The sequence below is a fragment of the Euleptes europaea genome, chromosome 6, assembly GCF_029931775.1.
Source record: "Euleptes europaea isolate rEulEur1 chromosome 6, rEulEur1.hap1, whole genome shotgun sequence".
Taxonomy (NCBI): domain Eukaryota; kingdom Metazoa; phylum Chordata; class Lepidosauria; order Squamata; family Sphaerodactylidae; genus Euleptes; species Euleptes europaea.
In genome coordinates, this window is record NC_079317.1 from 79,149,556 (window position 1) to 79,174,636 (window position 25,081).

At 43.3% G+C, this 25,081-nt stretch overlaps 1 protein-coding gene across 1 annotated transcript; it reads left to right on the plus strand.

Moving 5' to 3' along the window:
* The first annotated feature begins 549 nt into the window (after positions 1 to 549).
* On the plus strand, positions 550 to 13,997 carry PRRG4 (proline rich and Gla domain 4). The gene is made up of 5 exons (XM_056851787.1): positions 550 to 655; positions 5,651 to 5,814; positions 7,710 to 7,758; positions 10,660 to 10,795; positions 13,781 to 13,997. The coding sequence occupies exons 1-5, from the start codon at positions 553 to 555 to the stop codon at positions 13,995 to 13,997; spliced, it is 669 nt and encodes a 222-aa protein (XP_056707765.1). The 5' UTR covers positions 550 to 552.
* The last annotated feature ends 11,084 nt before the right edge of the window (positions 13,998 to 25,081 follow it).

Consider the following 25,081-nt stretch of genomic DNA (forward strand, 5'->3'; position numbering starts at 1 on the left):
CACACAAGGAATGGCGTTGGAAGGGAAACTTCAAAAGCACGTGATATGGGAGGGGGGAATCCCAGGGAGTGGATGAATGCAAATTCTTGGCCATGCCACCAACTTTATCTCTCTCCTTTTGTCTGTTGACAAATGGCCTGGCTTCAGCTGGGGAGGGCAGGTTATAGATATAATAATAATAATAATTGATGTAGTCAATAATAGTTGCCATGTGTTTGTTTTGGAATTTTGTTAGCTAGATTAGTTTGCTATGTAAGGTTCCACACTAGAAGAATGGGCTGGCAGACAAAGATTCTAACATATATAATAATGGTGTTTTATCTTAAGCAACTGTATCCCTCTGATACCAAAGGTTCAACTTGTGGAAACAATCTATGTAACTATCTGCCATTATACAGCAAGGATGATGTGCATGCTAGACTGGTTTGGGGGGTGGCCCATAGCATATTTCTACCATAATATTCATTCAGATTTCTTGTGAAGACTTGTGACTGGTGTTACGTATAGTTATTTGAAATGACTAACATGTCTTTTCTTGACAGGTACCAGGTTATGTTCATTTTTCACCTATTGTTGCTTCAGCAGCTGCTAACACTACTTGCATGTCCACATTGCCAAAAAAAACTAAACAAATCAAAAGATGCAATGAAAGAAGGTAATGTTCCCTTTTTTAAAAAAACCTGTACTTTGTAAAGCTGACTAGATGAGCTGATGCTGCGTTTCTGTTCCCAATATGAGGCACAAAATAATGATTTGTGCAGCAAAGCTTTAACTTTCTTTCATTAATCAGAGAGTTGAGTTAGAGATGAATTGTCCTGGTGCTATTTCAAAAGGCAGCTCAGTCACCGTTCAAGAAATAGTTTATTTATGTGGATCTGTAGAATGTATTGTGATAGTCATAGCAGAATGAGATAAAACACACAATTCTAGATTTAAATAGCGCGTTCTGTTTTCCTATCCCAAACATATTTGTCAGGAGACCGTAGGCCATTACAGAGCTAGGGTGCCTCACACAGCTATCAGTGTTGTCATACTTTGTAAACTTACCACTGCACTGTCGTATTATTTAAACGTCATCTGAAGTTACCCATGATTCATGCACCTCCCAATATCCATAAGAGGTGTGTATTATGTGCAATCCTCTGAGCTCTAGCTAAATATGCAACCTCTGCTTAATTGACACCATCAGATTCATAGAGAGCTTACGCAAGATTTTTTTTTGCAGGGAAATGTCTCCATCAGACTTTCTTGAAAGACTCACAGGGAAAAGATATCTTGCTGAGGTGTGTTCCTACTAAAATTACTACATTAGCTCGCTATAAGGTTCATCTCAGCTTCAAACTGCCTTCAGTTTAACCACAACATGCATTCTTATCTTACTTTGACCATCAATATGCAAGTGACACCCAGGTCTTTTCCCCATGTAACAAAATCGAGTGAACTCGTTGATGTCCAGGAAAAAAGTGTCTGGAGTTGGCAATGAAATGGATGAGGGCCAGTAAACTAAAGCTCAGTCCAAATGAGACGGAGGTGCCCTTTGTCCCTGATGGAGCCTATAAATGATTAAAGAATCCACCTGTTCTAGATGATTTAGCAGGTTTGTAGCTTGTAGGTACTTTAGGTCCATGCTTTCAGAAGGAGACACAAGTTGCCTTTTTTAGCCAGCATGGCATAAGTGGTTAAGACTGGCAGACCCTAATTTGGAGAACCGGGTTTGATTCCCCACTCTTCCACTTAAGCGGCGGACTCTAATCGGGTGAACCGGGTTGGCTTCCCCACTTCTCCACATGAGGCTGCTGGGAGATCTTGGGCTAGTCACAATTCTCTCTCTCAGCCCCACCTACCTTACCAAGTGTCTGTTGTGGGGAAGGGAAGGAAAGGCGATTGCTTTGGGACTCCTTAATAGTAGAGAAAAGCAGGGTATAAAAACCAACTCTTCTTTTTCAAATGTCTTTGGTTAGTGTGGCAGCTACAGGCTGCAATCCTAAGGATATTTTTTGCTAGTAAGTTGCATTGGATAGCATAGGACGTACTTTTGGGTAGACCTGCTTTGGATTGCTCCCATAGTCTTTCACTGAGAAATAAGATTTGCACACAGAAATTCGCGTTCCTATTGTCCATTGTGAAGTGCTGAGTCTTATCTTTAAAGCTTTAAACAGCGTAAGTACCAGGGTACTTGAAGGACTGCCTTCTCTCATACCACTCTGCTTGTCAGCTTAGTTTTCCAGCCCTGCTCTCCCACCTTCTGAAGTAAGGTGGATGATATTCAGAGAAGGGGCTATTCTGGGGACAGCATCTCATTATGGGCTGCGCTCTTCAGCAGTTCACCTGGTACCTAATCTGTTTTTGTTTAGACGCTAGATAAAGAGATTTTCGTTTGGTGAGGCCTTTTAATATGATGTTGATGAATGACCTTTAGAAGTGTTTTTGGTATCTTGACAGTTTTATAGATCTTACTTTATGCATTATCAATAGAAATGTTTTATTTGGATACTGTTTTATTGTGGATTTACTGTACTGTTATCTGGCTACTTTTATGGATATATTACAACATTAATTATTTGCTCTTTATGTGACTCACAGACATTATCTCACCATTGTGAGACTGATGCCATTCTACTACTTTATTGATTATTGTTGCATTTTTAATGTTGATTTCGATTGTTCTGTTGTAATCTGTCTTGGACAGCCACAGGAGCAACAGGGTATAAATACCCTCAAATATAATTTAAAGTAAGGATAGTCGTTACCGTTGATTTTCCAGATCATAAATTTTCTTGCTAATATGTACAAAACTGTGAGGTCAGTCATAGTGCTGGTTCTGTTTGTTATTTTACTATTACTAAGGTAACTATTGCTCTGACTTGGATGGCCCAGGCTAGCCTGATCTCGTCAGATTTCAGAAGCTAAGCAGGGTCAGCCCTGATTAGTATTTGGATGGGAGACCACCAAGGAATACCAGGGTTGCTGTGCAGAGGGAAGCGTCAGTAAGCATGTGGAAAGGAATGAGCCTGTGAAGATTGTGTATTTGGATTTCCGAAAGGCTTTTGACAAAGTGCCCTTCCAAAGACTTCTAAGCAAACTTCATAGTCAGGGATTGAGAGCTGGCTGAAAAATAGGAAGCAGAGAGTAGGAATCAATGGTCGGTTCTCCCAATGGAGGGATGTGAGCAGTGGGGTCCCTCAGGGATCTGAGTTGTGACTGGTGCTTTTCAACCTGTTCATCAATGACCTGGAGTTGGGGGTGAACAGCGAATTGGCCAAGTTTGCAGATGACACCAAATTATTTAGGGTGGTTAAAACAAAATCGGACTGTGAAGAGCTCCAAAAGGATCTCTACAAACTGGAAGAATGGGCATTAAAATGGCAAATGAGATTCAATGTGAGCAAGTGTAAAGTGATGCATATTGGGGCAAAAAATCCCAACTTCACATATACACTGATGGGATCTGTGCTGGCAGCGACAGACCTAGAAAGGGATCTTGGGGTGGTAGTGGATTGCTTGATGAAGATGTCAACCCAGTGTGCAGCTACTGTAAAAAAGGCAAATTCCATGCTGGCCATAATTAGACAAGAAATAGCTGCTGCTATCATACTGCCCTTGTACAAATCTATGGTGAGACCACACTTGGAATACTGGTATAGTTCTGGTCACCACACCTAAAAAAGGATATTGCAGAGCTTGAGGAGGTGCAGAAAAGAGAAACTGCCCTATGAGAAGCAGTTAAAACACTTAGGGCTATTTAGCTTGAAAAGAAGGTTCAGGGGAGACATGATAGAAGTCTAAAAAATTATGCATGGTTTGGAGACAGTGGACAGGGAGAAGCTTTTCTCCCTCTCCCATAATACTAGAATGCGGGGTCATCTGCTGAAGCTAGAGGTAGAGAGATTCAAAATTGATAAAAGGAAGTATTTCTTCACACAACACATAGTTAAATTGTGGAACTCCCTGTCCCAGGATGTGGTGATGGCTGCCAACTTGGAAAGTTTTAAGAGGGGAGTGGACATGTTCACGGAGGAGAGGGCTATTCATGGCTACTAGTAAAAATGGATACTAGTCATGATGCATGCCTATTCTCTCCAGGAGCAGAGGAGCATACCGAATATATTAGGTGCTGTGGAACACAAGCAGGATAATGCTGCTGCAGTTGTCTTGTTTGTGGGCTTCCTAGAGGCACCTGGTTGGCCACTATGTGAACAGACTGCTGGACTTGATGGGCCTTGGTCTGATCCAGCATGGCTTTTCTTATGTTCTTATGTTCATTTTTCTTAAGCAGTCCCACTGATTCAACATTGGGGATACATCGTTTTTCCTACTAATGGAATGATAAGAACAAATAGATTAAGCTCTGTAGAGAATAAACTAATATCAAACATTGAAGACACCCTCCAGTCCAATAATTTTGAGAAAATGAATCTGATCTACCTCTTTAGTGCATAGAAATCAGTCAAACTTCAAATTTTTGTTCCTAAAACCTGCTCTTCTAATGATCAATAATCATTTTTTCCCTTGTGGATATTTTCTTCTTTGTAAAACGGAAGTGAAATGAGTATTGGAAAACTTGTCTAATGTGATTCCTCTCTTGCTGTTGTTTAAAGGTAAACTGCCCCATAATGTTATATGGAGAGTAATAAAAGAAGCATATGGGTGACTTTCTTGTAACTGATGAATAACTTTCTGAAATACCATAGAATAATAAGGAAATATCCCTAAGTCATGTACACTGCAATCCTAAAAACATTTTCCTGGGAGTAAGCCCCAATGAATAGACCTAAACAGGATTTGGAGAAGATCGGTTTAGGATTAAATGGTAAGCTGCAGTGATGCTAACCCTAACCCTAAGTAAAGGACAGCAAACATATAGTCCCAGTTGTCACCAGGAGATAAGAGGTGTGTGACTAACTAACAAGACTCTGCTCTGGTTAGACCTCAGCTAGAGCACTGTGTTCAATTTTGGGCACCACAATTCAGGAAGGATGTAGACAAGCTGGAACATGACCAGAGGAGAGCAACGAAGATGGTGAGGGGTCTGGAGACCAAGTCCTGTGAGGAAAGGTTGAAGGAGCTTGGTATGTTTAATCTGGACTGGAGACGACTGAGAGGTGATATGATAACCATCTTCAAGTACTTGAAGGGCTGTCATATAGAGGATGGTGCGGAGTTGTTTTCTGTTGTTCCAAAAGGTCGGACTAGACCTAACGAGTTGAAATTAAATCAAGAGTTTCCGTCTAGACATTAGGAAGAACTTTCTGACAGAGCAGTTCCTCAGTGGAACAGGCTTCCTCAGGAGGTGGTGGGCTCTCCTTTCCTCCAGGCCAGATTGGCCAGGGATACTGGAGGGTTTTTTCCCCGTCTTCTGGGCATGGAGCAGGGGTCACTGGGGGTTGGCAGAGGGGAGGTAGTTGTGAATTTCCTGCATTGTGCAGGGGGTTGGACTTGATGACCCTGGTGGTCCCTTCCAACTCTATGCTTCCAAAACAGAAGCTGCCGTTTGAGAGAATGGGAGTGCCAGTTCCCGCTCCATCATTGTCTCACTCAGCAGATTTTTACAAGTTCTTTAGTTAGATAAAGATTGCTGTAGAGATTCTTTTGGGGGAAATCCCTGATGGAGTTCCTGATTTAAGTATTTTTAATAATTATTTCCCCCCAGTATTCACCTCAGCAGAGGAAGCCAATTCATTCCTTGGACGGCACCTTCTAGACAATGTACTTGAGCCTGAAATATTTAACACAGATAATCTTGAAAGAGAATGCCATGAAGAACTCTGCAATTATGAGGAAGCGAGAGAAATTTTTGATGACCCAGAACAAATGGTAATGGCTTTACTCGGGTGACTTGAATAGGAGATGTGTCAAAGGTCAATGCTGCAGGCCATTCCACACATTCAATAACTAGTCCAGAACCCACTCTGCTTAGGAGTCAACCATTGATGTTGTAGTTTGGTTAGTTCTGGTTTAGTGCAGTTGGTTCTTAGTGGGACAAGAATGACTGATCATAGAGATCGTCAGATCTGGAATGTGCTGGGACAAGGAATTCCCTGAAAGCGCTTCCATATCTACGTGATTCACTTTTTAACTAGGACTGGAAAAATCCAAGTACTGTAGAGCAGGGGTGGGGAACCTTTTTTCCGCCAAGGGCCATTTGAATATTTATAACATGATTCGCGGGCCGCCCAAAATTATCAACTTAAAAATTAGCCAACCAAGCCCCAAGCAGGCAACTGCCCCAGATGAACCCCCCGGCGTGGGCAAGCAGGCAAGCATCCAACAGGTGGCACACTCACCCACCTGGTGGCACAGGATGGTCTGTTGCACCAGCCAGGCGTAGTCGTCCAGCCACATGCCGGAGTTGCTCCTGCTCTTCATGGTCGGAGCCAGATTCTACAGCTGGCTCCTGCTACCACTGCCTGCAGGGATGAAATGAGGACACACTGGCGAAGAACTCCCTCCCCCCCCCGCGCATTCTGACCCTGCCCCCTTTAACCCCCTTCATTGTTGCCACTTCTGCCCCCAGCCCTCTTGTAGTATAGAGGAAATACGTTTCTCCATGGCCCAGGTGGGAAAAGGTGAACATAGTTTCTTGGGTGGTCCTAGCAGCTCCATAGCTAATGACTCTTCTGCAAGGGGCAAAAAAGGTTCCTTTTCTCCACAAAAAAAACCTCACATCTGCCTTGAATAGAGGCTATTCCTGTCCTCAGGAGGGGGTGGATCACCAGTCTTAGATCCTTCTGAGCTCGAGATCTTCCAGGACCCACGAAGGGCCAGACCAAATGACTTCACGGGCCTTAAATGGCCCCTGGGCCTGACGTTCCCCACCCCTGCTTTAAAGACTTACTAGGTATGGGTAGATCTTGTAGTAGTTCTCTAGGAGGGCTATAGCTATCTTCACTACCATGAAAGAGGGAAGGAGCTTGGTGCCTTCTCTGAAGGGCATCGGGAAGCAGTGACAGAGCAACTGGGATACAGCTGTAGCCCAGCTAGTAAGGGGATAGCAGAAGCCACTGCCAGCAAGAGATGTCCCCACTTGTACCCATTCCAAGTACTACTACTGTCTGTTCAGCAGCCACATACGTGCACAGTGCTGCAGCAGCCTTGGTGCCTCCATTGCTGCCTCCTGGTACCTTGGGGTACAGGTACCAAATCCCCCCTCCCTTAACAGCAGTCAGTGGTAGATATGTCAAGGCACCGTGAGTCTAAGCCCTGTGCAAATGAGCTGAAAGGCCTCTGCCCAAATCCCCTCTGACCCTGCAGAATTTTTTCCCAGACATGAGGGAGAGAGACAGAGAGAAAGCCAGGCTTTAAATTCTTTAATACAGAAGTAATATTTATTAAGCTCACATCAAGAAAATTCAAAAGCAGCCCTTTGTATTCCATTTATACACCATCATATACCTCCAGAAGTTACAATGCAAGCAAATACTACTGTGGCTAAAGAATAATTTCCTACTTTTTTGAGTCAAGTGTTCGGGTCTGCCGTGCCCAAAGCAATTTATCTATGTTGATACTTGTGGAAATAGCTTCATTAATAATAGCATTAGGGCAAATCTTTAACATTCTGAACCAAATTCCATCCAGAGTTCATCAAGAGCAGCTTTCAGGGAAAGACAAGTCCTTAACAGATATTTTTTCTTAACGTTAGAAGTATGTATTTTCCCTCTGTGTTCCTGTAGAGTTGTTCTCAAGCACTTGTTTGTTTTTTATTTTTCTAGAAGACTTTTTGGAGTGCCTATGTCTCTGGAAATTCTGGTACAATGCCAGGTAAGACGAAAGCACATCACATCTTGGTCAGTTTTGCTTTTTATGTTGCAAGTACTAACTATTTTCAATAATTTAATCAGAATTCACTTGTCTTTACATAGGTATTGTTTGTCGTGTTTACCTAAAGTTCTAATCAGTTCTGTTGAACAACGGAAGCTCACTTTTACCTTTGAACCAAAGCTGAGCCAAAGTAATTCTTGAAATGGTCTTAGAGGGCAATGCAACAGCAACTGCCAGTGAAATCAATGCGCTTCATCTGGAATTCTGCATAGGATTGCACTGTTAGTTGCCAGATACTTAATGATACCTATGCACATTACATATGCTCTTTGTCTGTCCACTTAGAAGACTAGGGGACTCATAGACACGGTTGCCAGTCTCCAGGCGTGTCCTGGAGTTCTCCTGGAATTACAACTGATGTCTAGACTACAGAGATCAGTTCCCCTAGAGAAAATGGCTACTTTGGAGGGTGGACTCTCTGGCATTATACCACCCTGAAAGCCCTCCCCTCCCCAAACCTTGCCCTCGCTGGGCTATACCCCCAAATCTCCAGGAATTTACCAACCCAGCGTTGGCAACCCTATACAATGTCAGTGTGGGTGCTTCAATTCATACTGGAAAAAGATGGGCAAAACATTGTATCATACATTTATTTTTCCCTAATAGTGTGGTTTGACCCACTGACATGTTATGTTTTTACCTGGAGGCAGCTACTCTGTGAACATCTTGTCCTGGTGTATTCCTCTCATCCAGGTTTTTTGTTGCAGCTTGTGGCAGGCACCAGGTCTGGTTTCAGGAGTGGACTGGGAAATTAAAATAGGCCCTAGGAGCAAGCAAAGGCCAGTGGTGCCTGCTGCTCTGTGAGGCAGCACTGTAGAAGCCACTCAACTTAGACCTGGCCAGCACCACCAACAATGAGAGAGGCTCACTCATTGTCTCCTCCTGGCACTGCCACCAACTGGCACGAGTTCAAGAAGTCGCAACTGGTAGCATTCACGCAGATCATTATTGCCACTGAAGGATCCAAACTGAGCAGCCTCTGCAGAGCTACTGGGGCTTGGGCCTGCTTGCCCTTCCAGGTTGCCAGTGGCTTGCCAAGGAAGTGGCCCACAGAGAACTTTCCCAGTAAGTTAAATAGCCTGACTTGTCCTGACTTACTTAGCATCATCATCATCATCATCCCTTTATTGGCATACAAACACACTACAAAAGGTTACAAAAGGAATGGAAAGGTTAAAAAGTACCCTTTATAAAATGGTTAAAAGGTGGTTACACTGAGAAATACAGTTTGTTGGTACTGCCACTGAATTAGCTGTTTGGCAGGCTTTTAAAACAAACTTTAAAAACTGAGCCACCATCTCCAATATTTTGGGGTGAATGATTGTTCTATAAATAGAGAGCGTTAAAACAGGGGTGGGGAATGTCAGGCCCGGGGGCCGTATAAGGCCCTCGAGATCATTTGGTCTGGCCCTTCATGGGTCCTGGCAGATCTCTAGCTCAGAAGGATGCTGCCCTGCCTGAATCTCTTGGGCCCAGCTGGGGACAGCAGAGCTCAAAAGCAAGTCACTCTATGTGGCAGACACTCGGAGCTGTCTCTGGTCGTGCCTCTTGGTTAAATGTTTGACCAAAATATAGCAGGCTAATTTTTAAGTTGATAATTTTGTATGGCCCCCAAATGATGTTATAAATATCCAAATGGCCCTTGGGAGAAAAAAGGTTCCCCACCCCTGGTGTTAAAAGAATCCAAGACATTCAATCTATTTACCAACAGGGGGCTTAATAGTTCATTACGAGATTCTGTGTAGAAACTACAATAAAATAAAACGTGAGCGACTGTTTCTATACAATTACTGTCACACGGGCAGAGCCTGTCAAAGGAATTTTCCGAAATCTGCCGTTGAGTACCGCAGATGGCAAAACATTAAATCTGGCCAGAGAGATAGCTCTACATTGGGATGGATCACACAGGAGAGATAAGTATGGCGAGGGTTGGTAAACATCAAAGGGTACCCCTAAATTTAACGGGGAGAGTGTTTTATTTGCAGCACTATTTAGATCAACTTACTTAGTAGTTTAATCTGTATCCTTCTCATCACCTTGTGAGTCTGTTGGCACTTTCACACATGCTGAATAATACACTTTCAATACACTTTAACAATAGTTTGCAAATGGGTTTTGCCTTTTCACACAGTAAAATCCAGCTGCAGAGTGCATTGAAAGTAATTATTTGGCATGTGTGAAAGTGCCATATGTCTTATATAATGATAATCCAAGAGTTTTTCTCCAGTAGAACTTGGGTTTACATGAGAGAGGTTTAGTAGGGTTGCTAGGACTCCCACTAGAATGGTAGACTTCCCTCCAGCAACACTCCAACCCCCAACACCACTTGGTAGGCCAGCAGGGGGAGGGGGAAATGAATGGGGAAATTCCATTGTGTTGGTTGATGGCATGACATTACTTCTGGGGCAAATCCAGAAGTGATGTCACACTGCTCTAGGATTCAGTGGAAGTTCTATGGTAATCATAGTTTCTGCTGAATCCTAGAGTGATGTTTTGTCACTTCTTAGTTTGCCTCCAAAATGATGTCATGCCACCAATGTAACAGCACTCCCCATGTCCCTGCCTCCCACCCACCTCGGTCTCCTGCCGGGTGCCAACCATTGGCTGGCAACCCTCTATATGAGTGATGTTCAGAGTGGAATAAGGAACATTAATACAAAAGAACATGCATTTATATAAAGTTGCATTCGTAATTTTTTTCGGAATAAACCAGGAACAGTTTTAGGAGGTTTAAAATACTGACACATCAGTGTTTTGAGATAGTAGTGGATAAAGGATGTAAAACTAAAATATAGAATCAGTGCAGGCTTCTGATACACTTTATTATTTTGACCTGTTTAGGTGGGCAAGAAGCACAGGGGATTGATGTTATACTGCTTCTGACTGGTCTAATTGCAGTTGGAGTACTATTGGTTATAACTGGCTTGCTAATTTATTATCTCTGCAAAAGAAGATGCCCACGAAGACAACCACCACGGTAAGGCACTGAATGCTGGAACTATTAAACATATTTTAATATAGTGTTGGCATTAAATCTCTGCACCCTAAATACATTTCTGGATTGGCTATGTATAGATGCATGCAAACATCTAACAAATGCAGTAAACCTCTAACAAATGCAGTAAACTAAGTCCAAAGCATATGATGAGTGCATTTTCACCGAAGAATTCATAGGCTTGCAAACTGAACAGCTGAACAGTTAAATTCTTAACAGGAAGGAGCCCCGTGGCACAGAGTGGTAAGCTGCAGTACTACAGTCAAAAGCTCTGCTCACGACCTGAGTTCAATCCCGACGGAAGTTGGATTCAGGTAGCGGGCTCAAGGTTGACTCAGCCTTGACTGATCCTTCCGAGGTCGGTAAAATGAGTACCCAGCTTGCTGAGGGTAAAGCATAGATGACTGAGGAAGGCAATGGCAAACCACCCCATAAACATAGTCTGCCTAGTAAATGTTGGGATGTGACATCACCCCATGGGTCGGGAATGACCTGGTGCTTGCACAGGGGACTACCTTTACCTTTTAACAGGAACGTACTTCTGGTAGAGAGAAGAATGGCAGCAGTACATCCTGATACTTGGCAACCGCCCACTGTCACTATGGAGACCACATTCTCATGAGGGTTGCTTTTCCATTTTTGATTGGGGCCGATCATACCGTTCTCCATTACTAGGGCTTTGTCGCAAAGGATTGTGGAGCTTAGGAATGCGATCTGCTTCTGTGTAGGTTTATCGTTATAAAACTACATGAATTAGAAAAGATGTCGAAGACACCCAAGTTTTAGTGAACCAAAAATTGGCCAGTCCTAGTCTGTTTTGTTACATGGTGCTATGTTTGCAGTGTATAATTTGTGTACGGCCAAAGCCGGTTGCTTAAATAAGAAATCTCATCCATTCAGTTGGCTTCTACTCATTTACAAATTAATTTGCAAACAAAGCTACATTGAAGTGCAAGAAAGCTACCTTGCTTTATTTGTACAAAAGAACCAATGGTGGGATCCTCTGAGATCTTAGTACAGTTTGACCACCCTATCTAATAGTGCAGGTAAATTTGTACAGGGAGATATACAGAATGATTGGAAAGAGAGGGAAATTCAATGTAAATGTCAAGATCAGAACTCTTCAAAAGCATCTGCTAGTGTTTGTTGAGACCACAATGGTAAAATCAGAGGGGGGAAGGATAACATACCTATCTCTTGATGGGAATTTCAAAATTTTAAGTGAGGACTCTTTATAGGAGTGAATACTTCACAGGAAAGCACCCTTTAACTTCTACTTATGCACTTGTTTTGATCTTCAGATAACTAATGCAATATGTGTTGATAATTAAACACCGGTACTTCTAAGAGCTGATACATTACAGCAAGAAATATTAACACTTTAAAGCAGAAAAACGGAAAGGAAACTATCTTTGTCAATGACGAATACCCTGATTTGGCAACAAGGGATCCATACAAGGAAGCAACCTTCTACATGTGCAATTTATTTAAATCCAGATGAGCGCCAGCTTCAGAAACACCTTTTCAAGTACATGGAAAAGTCCATCCAGAGCCCCCAGTGTTAAGCATAACCAGAACGGGGGGGGGGGGGGCTGTAATGTCGATACCGCTACAATATATTGTCCTTAACCAAGTGGCTGATTTCATGGCTACTTTCTGATGACACAATTTTAAGTTTGCTTCTGGGATGGAAAAAAAGAACTTTTTTAATCTTCTAAAAGCATTTGCTGCTTGGTATACCTGATAAGTTAGAGAAACATGAAACGCCTTCTGTGTATAAAGCAATTTAACAAAACATCATTCTAGGGTTACCTCACATTTAGAGAAAACTGGGATTGTTTCTCTGTGATTAACTTTGTGTGAAGTTACTCAAGAAAACCACAGGAAACCGTTAAAACTATGCTATGTAGTACTGATATTGCTTCTATAAAGTAATTCTGCGCACCATCTACAGCTCTCTTCTGTGGTGCCACTACAGGAGCCTCAAATGCATACATATGCACCGTAGCATGGAATTAAAGGTAAAGATCCCCTGTGCAAGCACCGGGTCATTCCTGACCCATGGGGTGATGTCACATGCCGACGTTTACTAGGCAGACTCTTGTTTACGGGGTGGTTTGCCAGTGCCTTCCCCAGTCATCTTCCCTTTACCCCAGCAAGCTGGGTACTCATTTTACCGACCTCGGAAGGATGGAAGGCTGAGTCAACCTTGAGCCGGCTACCTGAAACCGACTTCTGTCGGGATCGAACTCAGGTCGTGAGCAGAGCTTTTGACTGCAGTACTGCAGCTTACCACTCTGTGCCACGGGGAATTAGGACCAGGTAAAATTGGCAATTATCCCTTCCAATACTAACTGTAGGCCTTTAGCCTCTACGTAAAAGCGGCTGTTATCACTCGGATCCATCTCTCTAGCATTTTCTGGTGCATCTTTTGGGACTTCTGTGACACTCTTTTACTGCCAGAGCAACCACACAGTGGTAACTAGAGCTTCCAAGTGGCATTGTCCCAGCAAGTGCTCACATTAGAGAAATTTCTGTTTAACAGCCATCGTACTTCCTTCTGGGATTGACAACTAAGTCAATTATTACAGGTCACTTGAGTGTGGGAAGGTAACAATGCTGGGGGTCATGGACACTTGTAAGATGATGCCCCAGACATGACGGTCCTTTTAGCTGTTGCTCCTTATAGTTAATTTTTCTTGAGAAGTTATATGCTTTTCCTGCCCAGTCTTGGTGCACATACCTAAGTAAACTTTAGGCAATTTCAGAACAAGTGAAAGGTGCAATGACAAGGCCAACCCAACCTTTTTCTTTGTCCTGCTGGATGAAAGGCTCAAAGAAAGAAGCTTTAGTCCACTGTACTGGTAGCCAGACACCAGCGGTATGAAATGCTTTACAATTCTTGTTTTAAAAGTGCTGCCATTCTTCAAAGATGTTTCTTCCTTCTTCTTCCTTTTTTTTTTAAAGGCACGCAGGCTGCCGGCTGCATAATTCTTCCATCTTTAGACGACATGAAGAATTTTCCTTAAATCCTCTCTCCGCCTGCCCTGAACACACAGGACTGCCAACCTACGAACAAGCAGTGGCACTAAGAGGAGATTATGGGGCTCCACCCCCACCCTATCCGGGCCTTTCAGGAAGATTTAAAGCATTCAAGAAGTCTCTCTCACTTCCTGGCCCTTAATAAACACGACTTCTTGAAAGAGACTAAACCCTCACTAAAAGAAACGTGCAGCTGAAATGCCGCAGTATTGTGACTGCTTCACGATAGCCTTTCATAGCATGACAAGGATGTGGCTCTTCAGCATACCTAAGAAGTGAAGTGTCAGGTGAACAAGGAAGCCATCCTTCTGCAATGTTCTGATGCCCCATGTTTTGTCATACGTCTTTTCAGGTGCTAAGTACAGTAGTGAACTTGGCTTCCATGCGTTTTGAGCCAACTGATATGCCACTTTTCTTGTCTCTTACGAACGAAAAAGTTTAATACAGGTTGAATATCCCTCATCCAGAATGCTTGGGACCTATGGTTGCCAGGTCCCTCTTCACTACCCGCAGGAGGTTTTGGGGACGGAGACTGAGGAGGGCGGGGTTTGGGAAGGGACTTCAATGCCATAGAGTCCAATTGCTAAAGCAGCCATTTTCTCCAGATGAACTGATCTCTATCAGCAGGAGATCTCCAGCTAGTACCTGGAGGATGGCAATCCTATTGGGACCAGAAGTGTTCCGATTTTCAGATCTTTCTGTATTTTGGAATATTGGCATATATATAATGCGATACTTGGGGATGGGACCCAAGTTTAAACACAAAATGCATTTATGTTTTATATATGCTTTATACACATAGCCTGAATATAATTTTAAACAATATTTTAAAATAATTTTGTGTACACTGAACCAGCAGAATGCAACGGTGTAACTATCACACCAGAATACCTGTATCAGTTTTTAAACAAGAGCAACAACAAACTACCAATGGCAGGCTTTCAGTCTCCACCTATGATGCTGTGTACTCTGTATTTAATTTTTCTAGGTGAGAAGAAACATCAGAAGCAGTTGAGGGACCAGGAAGTTGGTCCTCTAGAGATAAGGGGGCATTCTACTGGATGGCATTTTAAAATGTTTCTTCCAGAGTCATCCCCCTCATTAACAATGCTTTTTTTGTCTTAGAAGTCTGAGTTTGGGGTCATTCCGGTTTTTGGATGTCCTGTTAAGGGATACTCAACCTGTAGTAATTTTTTCAAAACCCCTTTGTATTTTAACTATTAATCTGTATGAATGATACAATGTAAATGTAACAAGGCACTGTTATTTTTAACTACTTCTAGCAATATTTTAAATGAACTGGTATTCTGTTAATATTTCATGCGTGATGCTGAACAAAGTTTAAACTTGTGTATCTGACTTAAAAGGCCTTGCTACCAAAAGGATATGACTGAAATTCTGTTCGCACTTACTTTCCCCCCCTCATCTTCAGGATGAGTCCTATTTATTGCCTGCTGTGCAAATCAGGAAAATTTGTTAATGAAATTTGCAAATGAGGATAACTGTTACAGAAACTGTTACAATTTTAAAAACAATTAATGTTTGCAGCAAATGTTTACTACATTAAAATTACAAACTTTCCAGACTTGCTTGTCTCCTTCACACTAAAAATGCATGCATAATGTCTACAAGTGTCTAATATACAGATATACTTGGGAAGATTAGCATAGGAGTGGAGTGAAAGACATATGACTCCATCTGGCAGGAGTTACTCTCGGACTCATCGGTGGCAGTTGATGGTTATCCAGCTTCTAATTGACACCTGTTGGGAGCAAGTGGAAGGTACACAGCTCCAAGTGGAAACTTGGGGTAGCTGCAGGAATTTCCGCCCAGAAGGAACAGGGCGGGCTTTTGAGTCCCTTCCTTCACAGCAAGAAAGGCTGGGTATAAACAAACTATTTTCTTCCTTGAATAGAAACTCCCCTCTGCCATAGTGGAAGTTAATTCTAAAAGTCATTTTAAAAAAGTTATACAAGCTATCATTTCTCTTATCAAAAATATGTTTATTTTGGGAAATTATCCATTATCCATTATGTCACTACATCAATGATAACTATGCAAAACAATATTCAGTTTGAAAATCAGCTGACATATATTCATTTCTAACTAACAACCTACGCTATTTTATGCATTACTCTACCACTAAATTTAAATATCTAATTAAGAGTTGCCAACTTCATACTTTATGTTCCCCAAATGTCACAGTGCAGGCTATCACTTCCCCCCTTCCCACTGGGTATTTTGGGTCACCACCACCCAAGCAAATCTCCCCTTCCCTCATATACCAGTGGTTCAGGACGTTGGGTGGGCTCTGTGTGCCTGAGAAGAGTGTGGCTGCTCCTAGTTCCCACCCACCTGTTCACCATCTAGCCCCAATCCAGCCAGGAGATTGTAGCATATATCACAGCACTAAGGACTACTGCAGAATTAAGAACACTCAATTGCAGACATAAATAAGTGCAGAACACTTATTGCAGAAATAAAAACACTTGAAGCTAGTCTAAGTCTTAGAGACACAGATGTTATCCTCTCCATGGGATGGATACAAGCTCACTGGAACTTATGAAATAGAGGCAGACATTCCTCTATTCCCTCCCTTGTTCCTGTTCTGGCTTGACCACTGCTAACCAGGTGTCCAGATCTTTTAACACTCCCTGCCCACTTCCTGGTTGAGTTTCCCTTCACCCAATCCTGAGTTTGGAAAGTGATGTCCCTTGCAGGTCACTTCAGTACTCTTTTCTCCAATCAACCCGGAGAGCATGTCTCCTTCCTTTATTGCCCCTCTCAGGTCATCCAAACAGCTTTTCTATTTGCCCAGCTTCCAGGAAGGAGCAACTCCTTGTAGGAAATTCATCCCCGCTCAGCTAGCAATTATGCAGGTTATTACTCCCTTCCCTGGGAAAGGGTGTTCTTCCCTGAGGTTTGGGTCCCCTGGGTGTAATTCAAAGCATCTTATACTCCACTGTCACACTACCTATCTGAATATATTTCAGGTACTACTGCTTCTACCCTGACCTAGATGGCCCAGGCTAGCCTGATCTCATTAGATCTCAGAAGCTAAGCAGGGTCAGCCATGGTTAGTATTTGGATGGGAGACCACCAAAGAATACCAGGGTTGCTGTGGAGAGGAAGGCACTGGCAAACCACCTCTGTCAGTCTCTTGCCATGAAAACCCCAAAAGGGGCCGCCATAAGTCGGCTGCGACTTGACGGCACTTTACACACACATACATACATATAATGAGGCTCGTGTCCAGCTCATTTTCCCCCTAATAAAAGGTGTCACAGGGGTACTGCAAGCAGATTTATTGCAGATGTCGTTATTGGGTGAAAACAAGCAGGTTACATCCTCCACTGCCAGGTTCTGCACAGTAGCAATTAAAATTTGTCAATCTAAGAGTATTCCTAAGGAGTGAAGGACTAACATCAAAAGGGCATCCATCGGTTATGTAATTATGTATTCAGATTATTTAGGACTGAGTTCCCAGAAAGAAGGATTATGTTGTAACAGCATTTAGTATGTATATGAATATATTTGCCCGTTGAACTAACTATATGTATTTTTCAGGCAAGGCCGTAATGAAGTGTGGGTTTTTTGGCCACACACACTACTGCATCTAGGGAAAATACTACTGCAGCCTAGTGTGGGACAAGACTTCACAAGCCCCACCATTATCCATTTTACATTAAGTGAACAAATTACTAAATGATGTGATGCAGGGCTAGCTCTTGACAGCAGAATGGAGAAGTCAGTATGGAAACAATTTTCCCTGGCCTGTCACCAGGTCATGACTGTACTGGGAGCACAGTGACTTAGGTGCTTTATGTGGTAACTTTCTATTGCAGTGCATACTTCTGCAAGAGTCATGGTGCCATGAAAAGTCACCAGATGAGGTATTTCAGTCATGGTGTGGTGAGGAACCACATGGAACAGCTTCTGCATCACCTGTGTTTACCCTTCAGCTTTCTTCCTATTAAATAAATGCGACAGCAACACTTGGGGGTATTAAGGCATATAGCTCAGGGTCATAACCGTGGCTAACACCCTGAGCTATGTACCTTGATTCACCATTTCACATATTATCTAGGCCAACAGTGGCAAAATGTTTACCATTGCATTCTCATACCTTTGCATAGAAGAGGGAATGTTAGTGGTGCACCTGGCAGAAATTCATTCTTCTACTTAGAGAGCCAGTGTGGTGTAGTGGTTAAGGGAAGTGGTTTGGAGCGGTGGACTCTAATCTGGAGAACTGGGTTTGATTCCCCACTCCTCCACATGAGTGGCAGACGCTAATCTGGTGAACTGGGTTGGTTTCCCCACTTCTACACATGAAGCCAGCTGGGTGACCTTGGGCTAGTCACAGTTCTCTCAGAACTCTCAGCCCCACCTACCTCACAGGGTGTGAGGTAGGCGAAGGGAAGGTGATTGTAAGCCGGTTTGCTTCTTCCTTGAGTGGTAGACAAAGTTGGCATATAAAAACATCTTAGCAGTTAAATGAAAAGGAAAAAGAAACAAGTCCCAAGAATCTGGAACTTGGCTGAGTCCCAAGAATCTACTGCAGGGGTGTCAAACTCATTTGTTATAAGGGCTGGATATGACATAAATGTCATTTGGTCGGGCCGGGCCATGCGCACCAGCCCAGATCGGTCATGTGTACCAGCCCACAGCGGGTTCCCAGCCCAGATCAGGACTGGGGAGTATCTCCCTTGGCTGACAAGTCTACAGCAGTCTCACCAGCCCAGATCAGAAATGGGCGGGGGGGCTTCCTTGGCTGGCAAGCCCAGCGCATACATCACTCTCCCACACTGACCCCAACTTCAGGGGCGGCGGGGGAGGGCGATCCAAGTGCTGGGTTGGTGCCCGGCACATACATTGACCTCCCCAGCAGCCCCCAACTTCAGGGGCAGTGGGGAAGGGCAATCTACATGCTGGGCTAGAGCCCCACCTTCCGATCGCTGCTGCTTCCGAGGTCCCAGCTGGCAAGTGGCATGGATTGGAAGGCCCCTGCAGCCCAGAATCGGGAGCAGAGCTTGCAGGGCTGGATCTGGCCCACGGGCCTTATCTCGACACCTTTGGTCTACTGATTCACTTATTTATTATATCAGTGCCCCTCCATTTCTTCCCTCACCAAAAATAATTTTCTTACTTAGGCAAACATGATCTATAAAAATTACACTGTATTTCTCTTATAAAAATTAAGCATTAGAACTGAGTTTGAGTGGATTCTGGAGCCCAATCAATCAAGCCTATTACCTCCAGCCTATTTTGAGAGCCAGCGTGGTGTAGTGGTTAAGAGCGGCAGACTCTAATCTGGAGAACTGGGTTTGTTTCCCCATTCTTCCACATGCAGCCTGCTGGATGACCTTGGGCTAGTCACAGTTCTCTCTGAACTCTCTCAGCCCCACCTATCTCACAAAGTGTCTGTTGTGGGGAGGGAAAGGGAAGGCGATTGTAAGCCACTTTGAGGTTCCTTAAGGGAATACAGAAAGCAGGGTATAAAAACCAACTCTTCCTCTTCTTCTTTTAAGGGAACAAATATTTTTACAGGCAAACCTTGAGTTGCATTTTTTGTTTCTTTATTTGTCATCAAGACACAACTGACTTATAGCGAACCCTGCTGGGGTTTTGAAGGCAAGAGACATTCAGGAGTGGTTTGCCATTGCCTGCCTCTGCATAGCAACCCTGGCATTCCTTGGTGGTCTCCCATCCAAATACTAAGCAGGGCCAGCCTTGCTTAACTGCTGAGATCTGACAAGACTGCGCTTTCCTGGGCTATATAGGTCAGGGCCTACTGATGCGAGCTGAGCTGCAGTAGCAGCTTTTTTAAAAAAGCAATTAAGCAATTAATCTATTTGATCCTTCCGCAATTAAGCAATTAATCTATTATCAGATCCTTCAGCACCACCCACACACCTTTAAGAATAAAACTGAACAGAGCTCTGAAGGGGAAATATTATATTTATTATTTATAAAAATGCTTTCTCCCCAATGGGAACCCAAAGCTGTGTCATACATTTTTCTCTTTTCCATTGTATCCTCACAATAATGCTGTCAGATAGGTTAGGCTAAAAGAATGTGACTGAACAAAGCTTCCATGGCAGAACCCCAGCGTCCCAGACCCTAGTCCAGAGATCTCCAACCTTTTGGAGTCTATGCACACCTCTGGAATTCTGGCATTGTATGGTGAGAGAAACCACAAAACGGCTGCCATAGAAGGCCCAGCCATGCACATACACAGAGGAAGCCCAAGTTCAGGGAAGATGGGGGATAATTTAAAAATGGGTAAAAGGAGAGAGACAGAATAACACCAAACACTGTGCTGGCAGCTGCTGCTAGAAACAACATTAATTTAATCAGCAGAGTCAATCAGATCATCAATGGCCAATCAGAAGCCCTCCTGGCCCTACCTACTTTGTAAAACACTTGGTGGGCCCCAGGAAAGGTATTGGCAGGCACCATGTCAGGGGTCCTGTCCTAGTCTGACACCCTAACCACTATACCACATCTGTTCTGAGTTAGCACATCTCTACTCTGCTTTAAATTCATGCTAAAAACAAAGGGATTCAACAGTGGTAGAATATAATGCAACAAAGGTATATTTTCTGAGCATATTCAGAGTGCCATATTTCCAAGCAGTGCTATCCCCCCATCCCCGCAGGTTTGGAGTCCAATCCCAGACTCCCAAACCAATATCAAAAACAGTGTACTAGCACATTTTTAAATTTACTATTAAGTTTGGCTTTTGAATGAATGATTGGTCTCTTTTACTTTCTGTGTCACCCAGCAAAAAGGGACAGGAGGGAAAAGAGAGGCTATCACTAGGATTGCCAGGTCCCTCTTCACCACTGGCGGGAGGTTTTTGGGGCGGAGCCTGAGGAGGGTGGATTTGGGGAGGGGAAAGACTTCAATGCCATAGAGTCCAATTGCCAAAGTGGCCATTTTCTCCAGGTGAACAGATCTCTATCAGCTGGAGATCAGTTGTAATAGCAGGAGATCTCCAGCTTGTACCTGGAGGTTGGCTATCACTACTGGCAGACGAGAAATTGTTGCTCTCTAATTGGCTATAGCTACCATCAGTGGTTACAACTAGATTTGCTATGTAAGAGCCCGGTAGAAAAGGAGGCAGCAACCTCTGATAAAAAGATTGAATTGTTCACAACCAATGAGAAACAATGTAGCACATCACACACACACACACACACACAAAAGGTGGTCAGATCCTTTGCACTGAATTTTAACCATATCACTGACCATGCCTGCTGCCTGAGCCAGTAACTGAATAGAACAAAAACAGAACCATATCCCCGCCCTGACAGTAGGGAGAAAGAAAGCTTTGCCACCCTAAACTCAAGAAGATACAAAGTCTAAATGGGTTAAACGGTTAGTAATCAGTGAGGAGTGTTTAGATTTTGTTTCCTTCCAGATCGGGGTGCCTTTACATATGGCAGTTCACTAAAAACTAGGACATAAAAATGGGGGGGGGGAGAGAGAGTTAAAATTCACTTGACGGTGCCTGAAAACTGACTCATCCTGAAGCAATTAGTCAGCTTACAAACCAGCTGCCACAGACCCTAGCAACTGCACACCCAGTCACAAAATTGATTGTCCTAGGTTGTCCTAAGGTCAACTACTGCCATGTGCAAACAGCAGCAAGCAGCAGTGCCCCAGTGGTGTTAAGCAAACTATTCCTCATCTTCTTCATCCCTTGCATATCTATGGTGCAAATTTAATACCTGAAAAGCATCATAGTGCTTTGGCTTGCATTCCAACTACCACAGCTCGAGCTGGGAAACAGCTTGAGCCTGCAAGTCAGTGGTTCAAATCCCCTGCTAGTCTTGCCTAAGCAAAGGCACCATTCCTTTTTCTAGGAATATACAAACATGGGAGTAATTACATTTTACCAATACCACACAAACCTCAGTGGTTGGAGATCAATACAGTGCTTCCATTTACACTGTAAGATACTATAAACTCACCAGATTAGGCAAGTACCTGCAGGCTAGGAGCTGAATCCCACTAATGCCCCCTACCAGGATTACACAGTCTTTTGCTAGACAAAAAACCAGGGACATACAAGGTTTTTTAAAAAAATGAATTTCTAATCACAGGAATCAGCCAGCTTCACAGTCCTATGGGAAGACACTGTCTGTAGAAAACGTTTCATAACAAGGGTTCAAGTCTCACTGTGGGCAACACAGATGGGTGATAGGAATCAAACTTTTTGCAGACAGTGGGGACAGTCACTGGAAAAGTTAGCAAAAACTCATAATAGGGGCTTTGGTCTGAGATGCAGGAACTAGACTATGACACACACCTTTCCGTCACCCAGCCAGCAACCACAATGGGGTGAGCCATTATACAGCCTGGCATACAGTGCTCTGTTTTAGTGGAAGCATTGCTGGTTTAGCACACAAAAAAACTACAGACTCAGTCCCTCTCTATTGAGGCCAACTATGTCTTCCCCTTGCTAATTTTCTTGACTGGTTACAGCTGCTGCTGATCATCCCAGCAGATCCCAATATCCATGTCCTTCCTTTCATCCAGGTCGCCACATAATTTATCTCATTGGCTGTAGCCACAGGGCTTTCAGAGCTGGTGGGAATCCTCTCTCTTGTTCTTTAGTAGAGGGCTTCTTAAACTTTTTCTGCTCGAGACCCCTTTTTGCCTGATAATTTTTTACATGACCCTGGGTATATAGGTATATAAAATAGGTATACAAATCAAACATTTACTGATAATAAATCATAAAGAAATTATTTTTTAAATTGCAACCCCCAAATTTAGTTACATGAACCAATATGGGGTCATGACCCACAGTTTAAGAAGCTTTGCTCTAGTAAGCTGGTGTTGAGGAAGCCAGAGCCTGGAGGAGTAATAATAAGTTCTAGCCTGATGCCTGCTAGGATAAAATCCTAATGGCTAACTGATACAACACTGAGAGATTGTATGTTCTGCTTAAACAAACACAACTTTTATTCAACAGCAGCTACAGAGGATGTGCTCCAAAAAAGTAACCAGGCAGAGGGTGGCAGTTTTTGTTTAAGGCTCCTGTGCTCTTGAAAGCCGCAGATAGAGGAGCAGGTGGAGTGTTCCTATTAGTACAACCCCATGCTAGAAATAGTATCTGAAAAGCACATGGGGATGTGGAATGGTATATAGCCCAATCTCATCAGATCTCCGAAGCTAAACTGGGTTGGTATTTTGAAGGGAGGCTGCTGAGGAAGACAGTGGCAAACCACCTCTGCTTAATCACTTGCCTTGAAAGCCCCACCAGCGGCTGCTGTAAGTTGGCTGCAACTTGATGGCACATTACGCACACACAGTTATAATATTGACTTAAAGTTAGCAGCCCCTTAGACTGTGATCCTGTGCATTTACCTGGGAGTAAGCCCTACTGAACAAAGGACTCAGTTTCTAAGCAAACATATTTAGAAACTTCAGTAGTTATTTCCATGTAACTAGGAGCTACTCCAGCTTAAAAATAATCAAGAGTTCCAATCCTAACCTAGTCTGATCAGGGGTAAAGGAAGATAGGATTCCTCAGCACCCTTAGAGCTGGTGTAGATATTAGTTGTTGGGGGTTACCTGCACAACACTACCTGAGTATGATATCATATTTGTGTAGCCAAGCTGCTCATGAACAACTGCAGTTGCTCCTTCGATGAAAAAAATTGAGCCCATTCTACTCATGGTAAAAGCTCATGAGCAGCAACTCTAACATTAGGGTTGCCAATCTCCAGGTACTAGCTGGAGATCTCCTGCTATTACAACTAATCTCCAGCCGATAGAGATCAGTTCACCTGGAGAAAATGGCCACTTTGGCAATCGGACTCGATGACATTGAAGTTCCTCCCCTCCCCAAACCCTGCCCTCCTCAGGCTCCGCCCCAAAAACCTCCCACTGGTGGCAAAGAGGGACCTGGCAACCATAAACATCATGCTGCTTATACATGTGATTTCCCTACCTACAATATAAAACAGAAGAATCCAGGAAACTGTTTCCCTCTATAAGCTTTTGGACTATTTTGCACTGATGGCAAATTTGGTTTGGGTTTACACTAGGAAGATCATGGTTCAAATATATGTTCAGTAACGCACCTACTTTGATAGTGTCACCCAGTCAATTATTACTAGACTAACCTACCTCATTGTAAAATGGAGGTGTGACAATGTCTATCACCACCAGCTCTTTAGAAGAGTAGGAATAAAATGTAATAAACTAAAAAGAAACCCAGATTTTCCTCTGCATGCATTCAACAGAGAGCAGCAGCACTCAATAGATTCCTTCATCAGTATACCGGTACAGTTCATGCGCTTGCAAGCACCAGTTCATCCTTCCAAAAGTTGAGGTATCAGTCACACCTAAAATATTATAACATGTGGAACAAGAATGAAGAGAAAAAAAGCTGCCCGTATACATCCAAAGCGTCTGTGTGAGCATATACGCCAAATTCATACGTTACGTCTTAGCGAGGTCACGTAAAAACATTCCAGCTGCATACATAGGGTTGCCAACCTTCAGGTACCAGCTGTAGATCTCCTGCTATTACAACTGATCTCCAGCCGATAGAGATAAGTTCACCTGGAAAAAATGACCGCTTTGGCCATTGGATTCTATGGCATTGAAGTCCCTCCCCTCCCCCAAACCTCAGGCTCTGCCCCAAAAACTTACCCAGCAAAGAGGGACCTGGAAACCCTATGCCTACACAAAGGTGTAAGGTGCGCATGGGGAAAATGCATGCCCTACACATGGCATCTAACAATCCCACCAAAAACATCTCACTCACAAAATACTGCATAGTATTATGAAAGTTTTGAAGTGTAAGGATCTGTCACTGGCCACCAAGACTAGATTAATTCATGCCATCGTATTCCCTATTACTATGTACGGGTGGAAAAGCTGGACAGTGAAGAAAGCTGATAGGAAGAAAATAGACTCCTTTGAAATGTGGTGTTGGAGGAAAGTGTTATGGATTCCGTGGACTGCCAAAAAAACCAATCAGTGGGTTATAGATCAAATCAAGCCTGAACTGACCCTAGAAGCTAAAATGACTAAACTGAGGCTGTCGTATTTTGGTCACGTCATGAGACGACAAGAGTCACTGGAAAAGACAGTCATGCGAGGAAAAGTGGAGGGCAGCAGGAAAAGAGGAAGACCCAACAAGAGATGGATTGACTCAATAAAGGAAGCCACAGCCTTCAATTTGCAATTCACACTGGGTAGCCG

Excerpts from the sequence above, each read along its gene's own strand:
- PRRG4 (XM_056851787.1), top strand. The coding sequence starts at position 553 with ATGTTCATTTTTCACCTATTGTTGCTTCAGCAGCTGCTAACACTACTT. Across the intron at positions 5,815-7,709 it reads TTGATGACCCAGAACAAATG|AAGACTTTTTGGAGTGCCTA; the intron begins GTAATGGCTTTA and ends TTATTTTTCTAG. Across the intron at positions 7,759-10,659 it reads AAATTCTGGTACAATGCCAG|GTGGGCAAGAAGCACAGGGG; the intron begins GTAAGACGAAAG and ends TGACCTGTTTAG.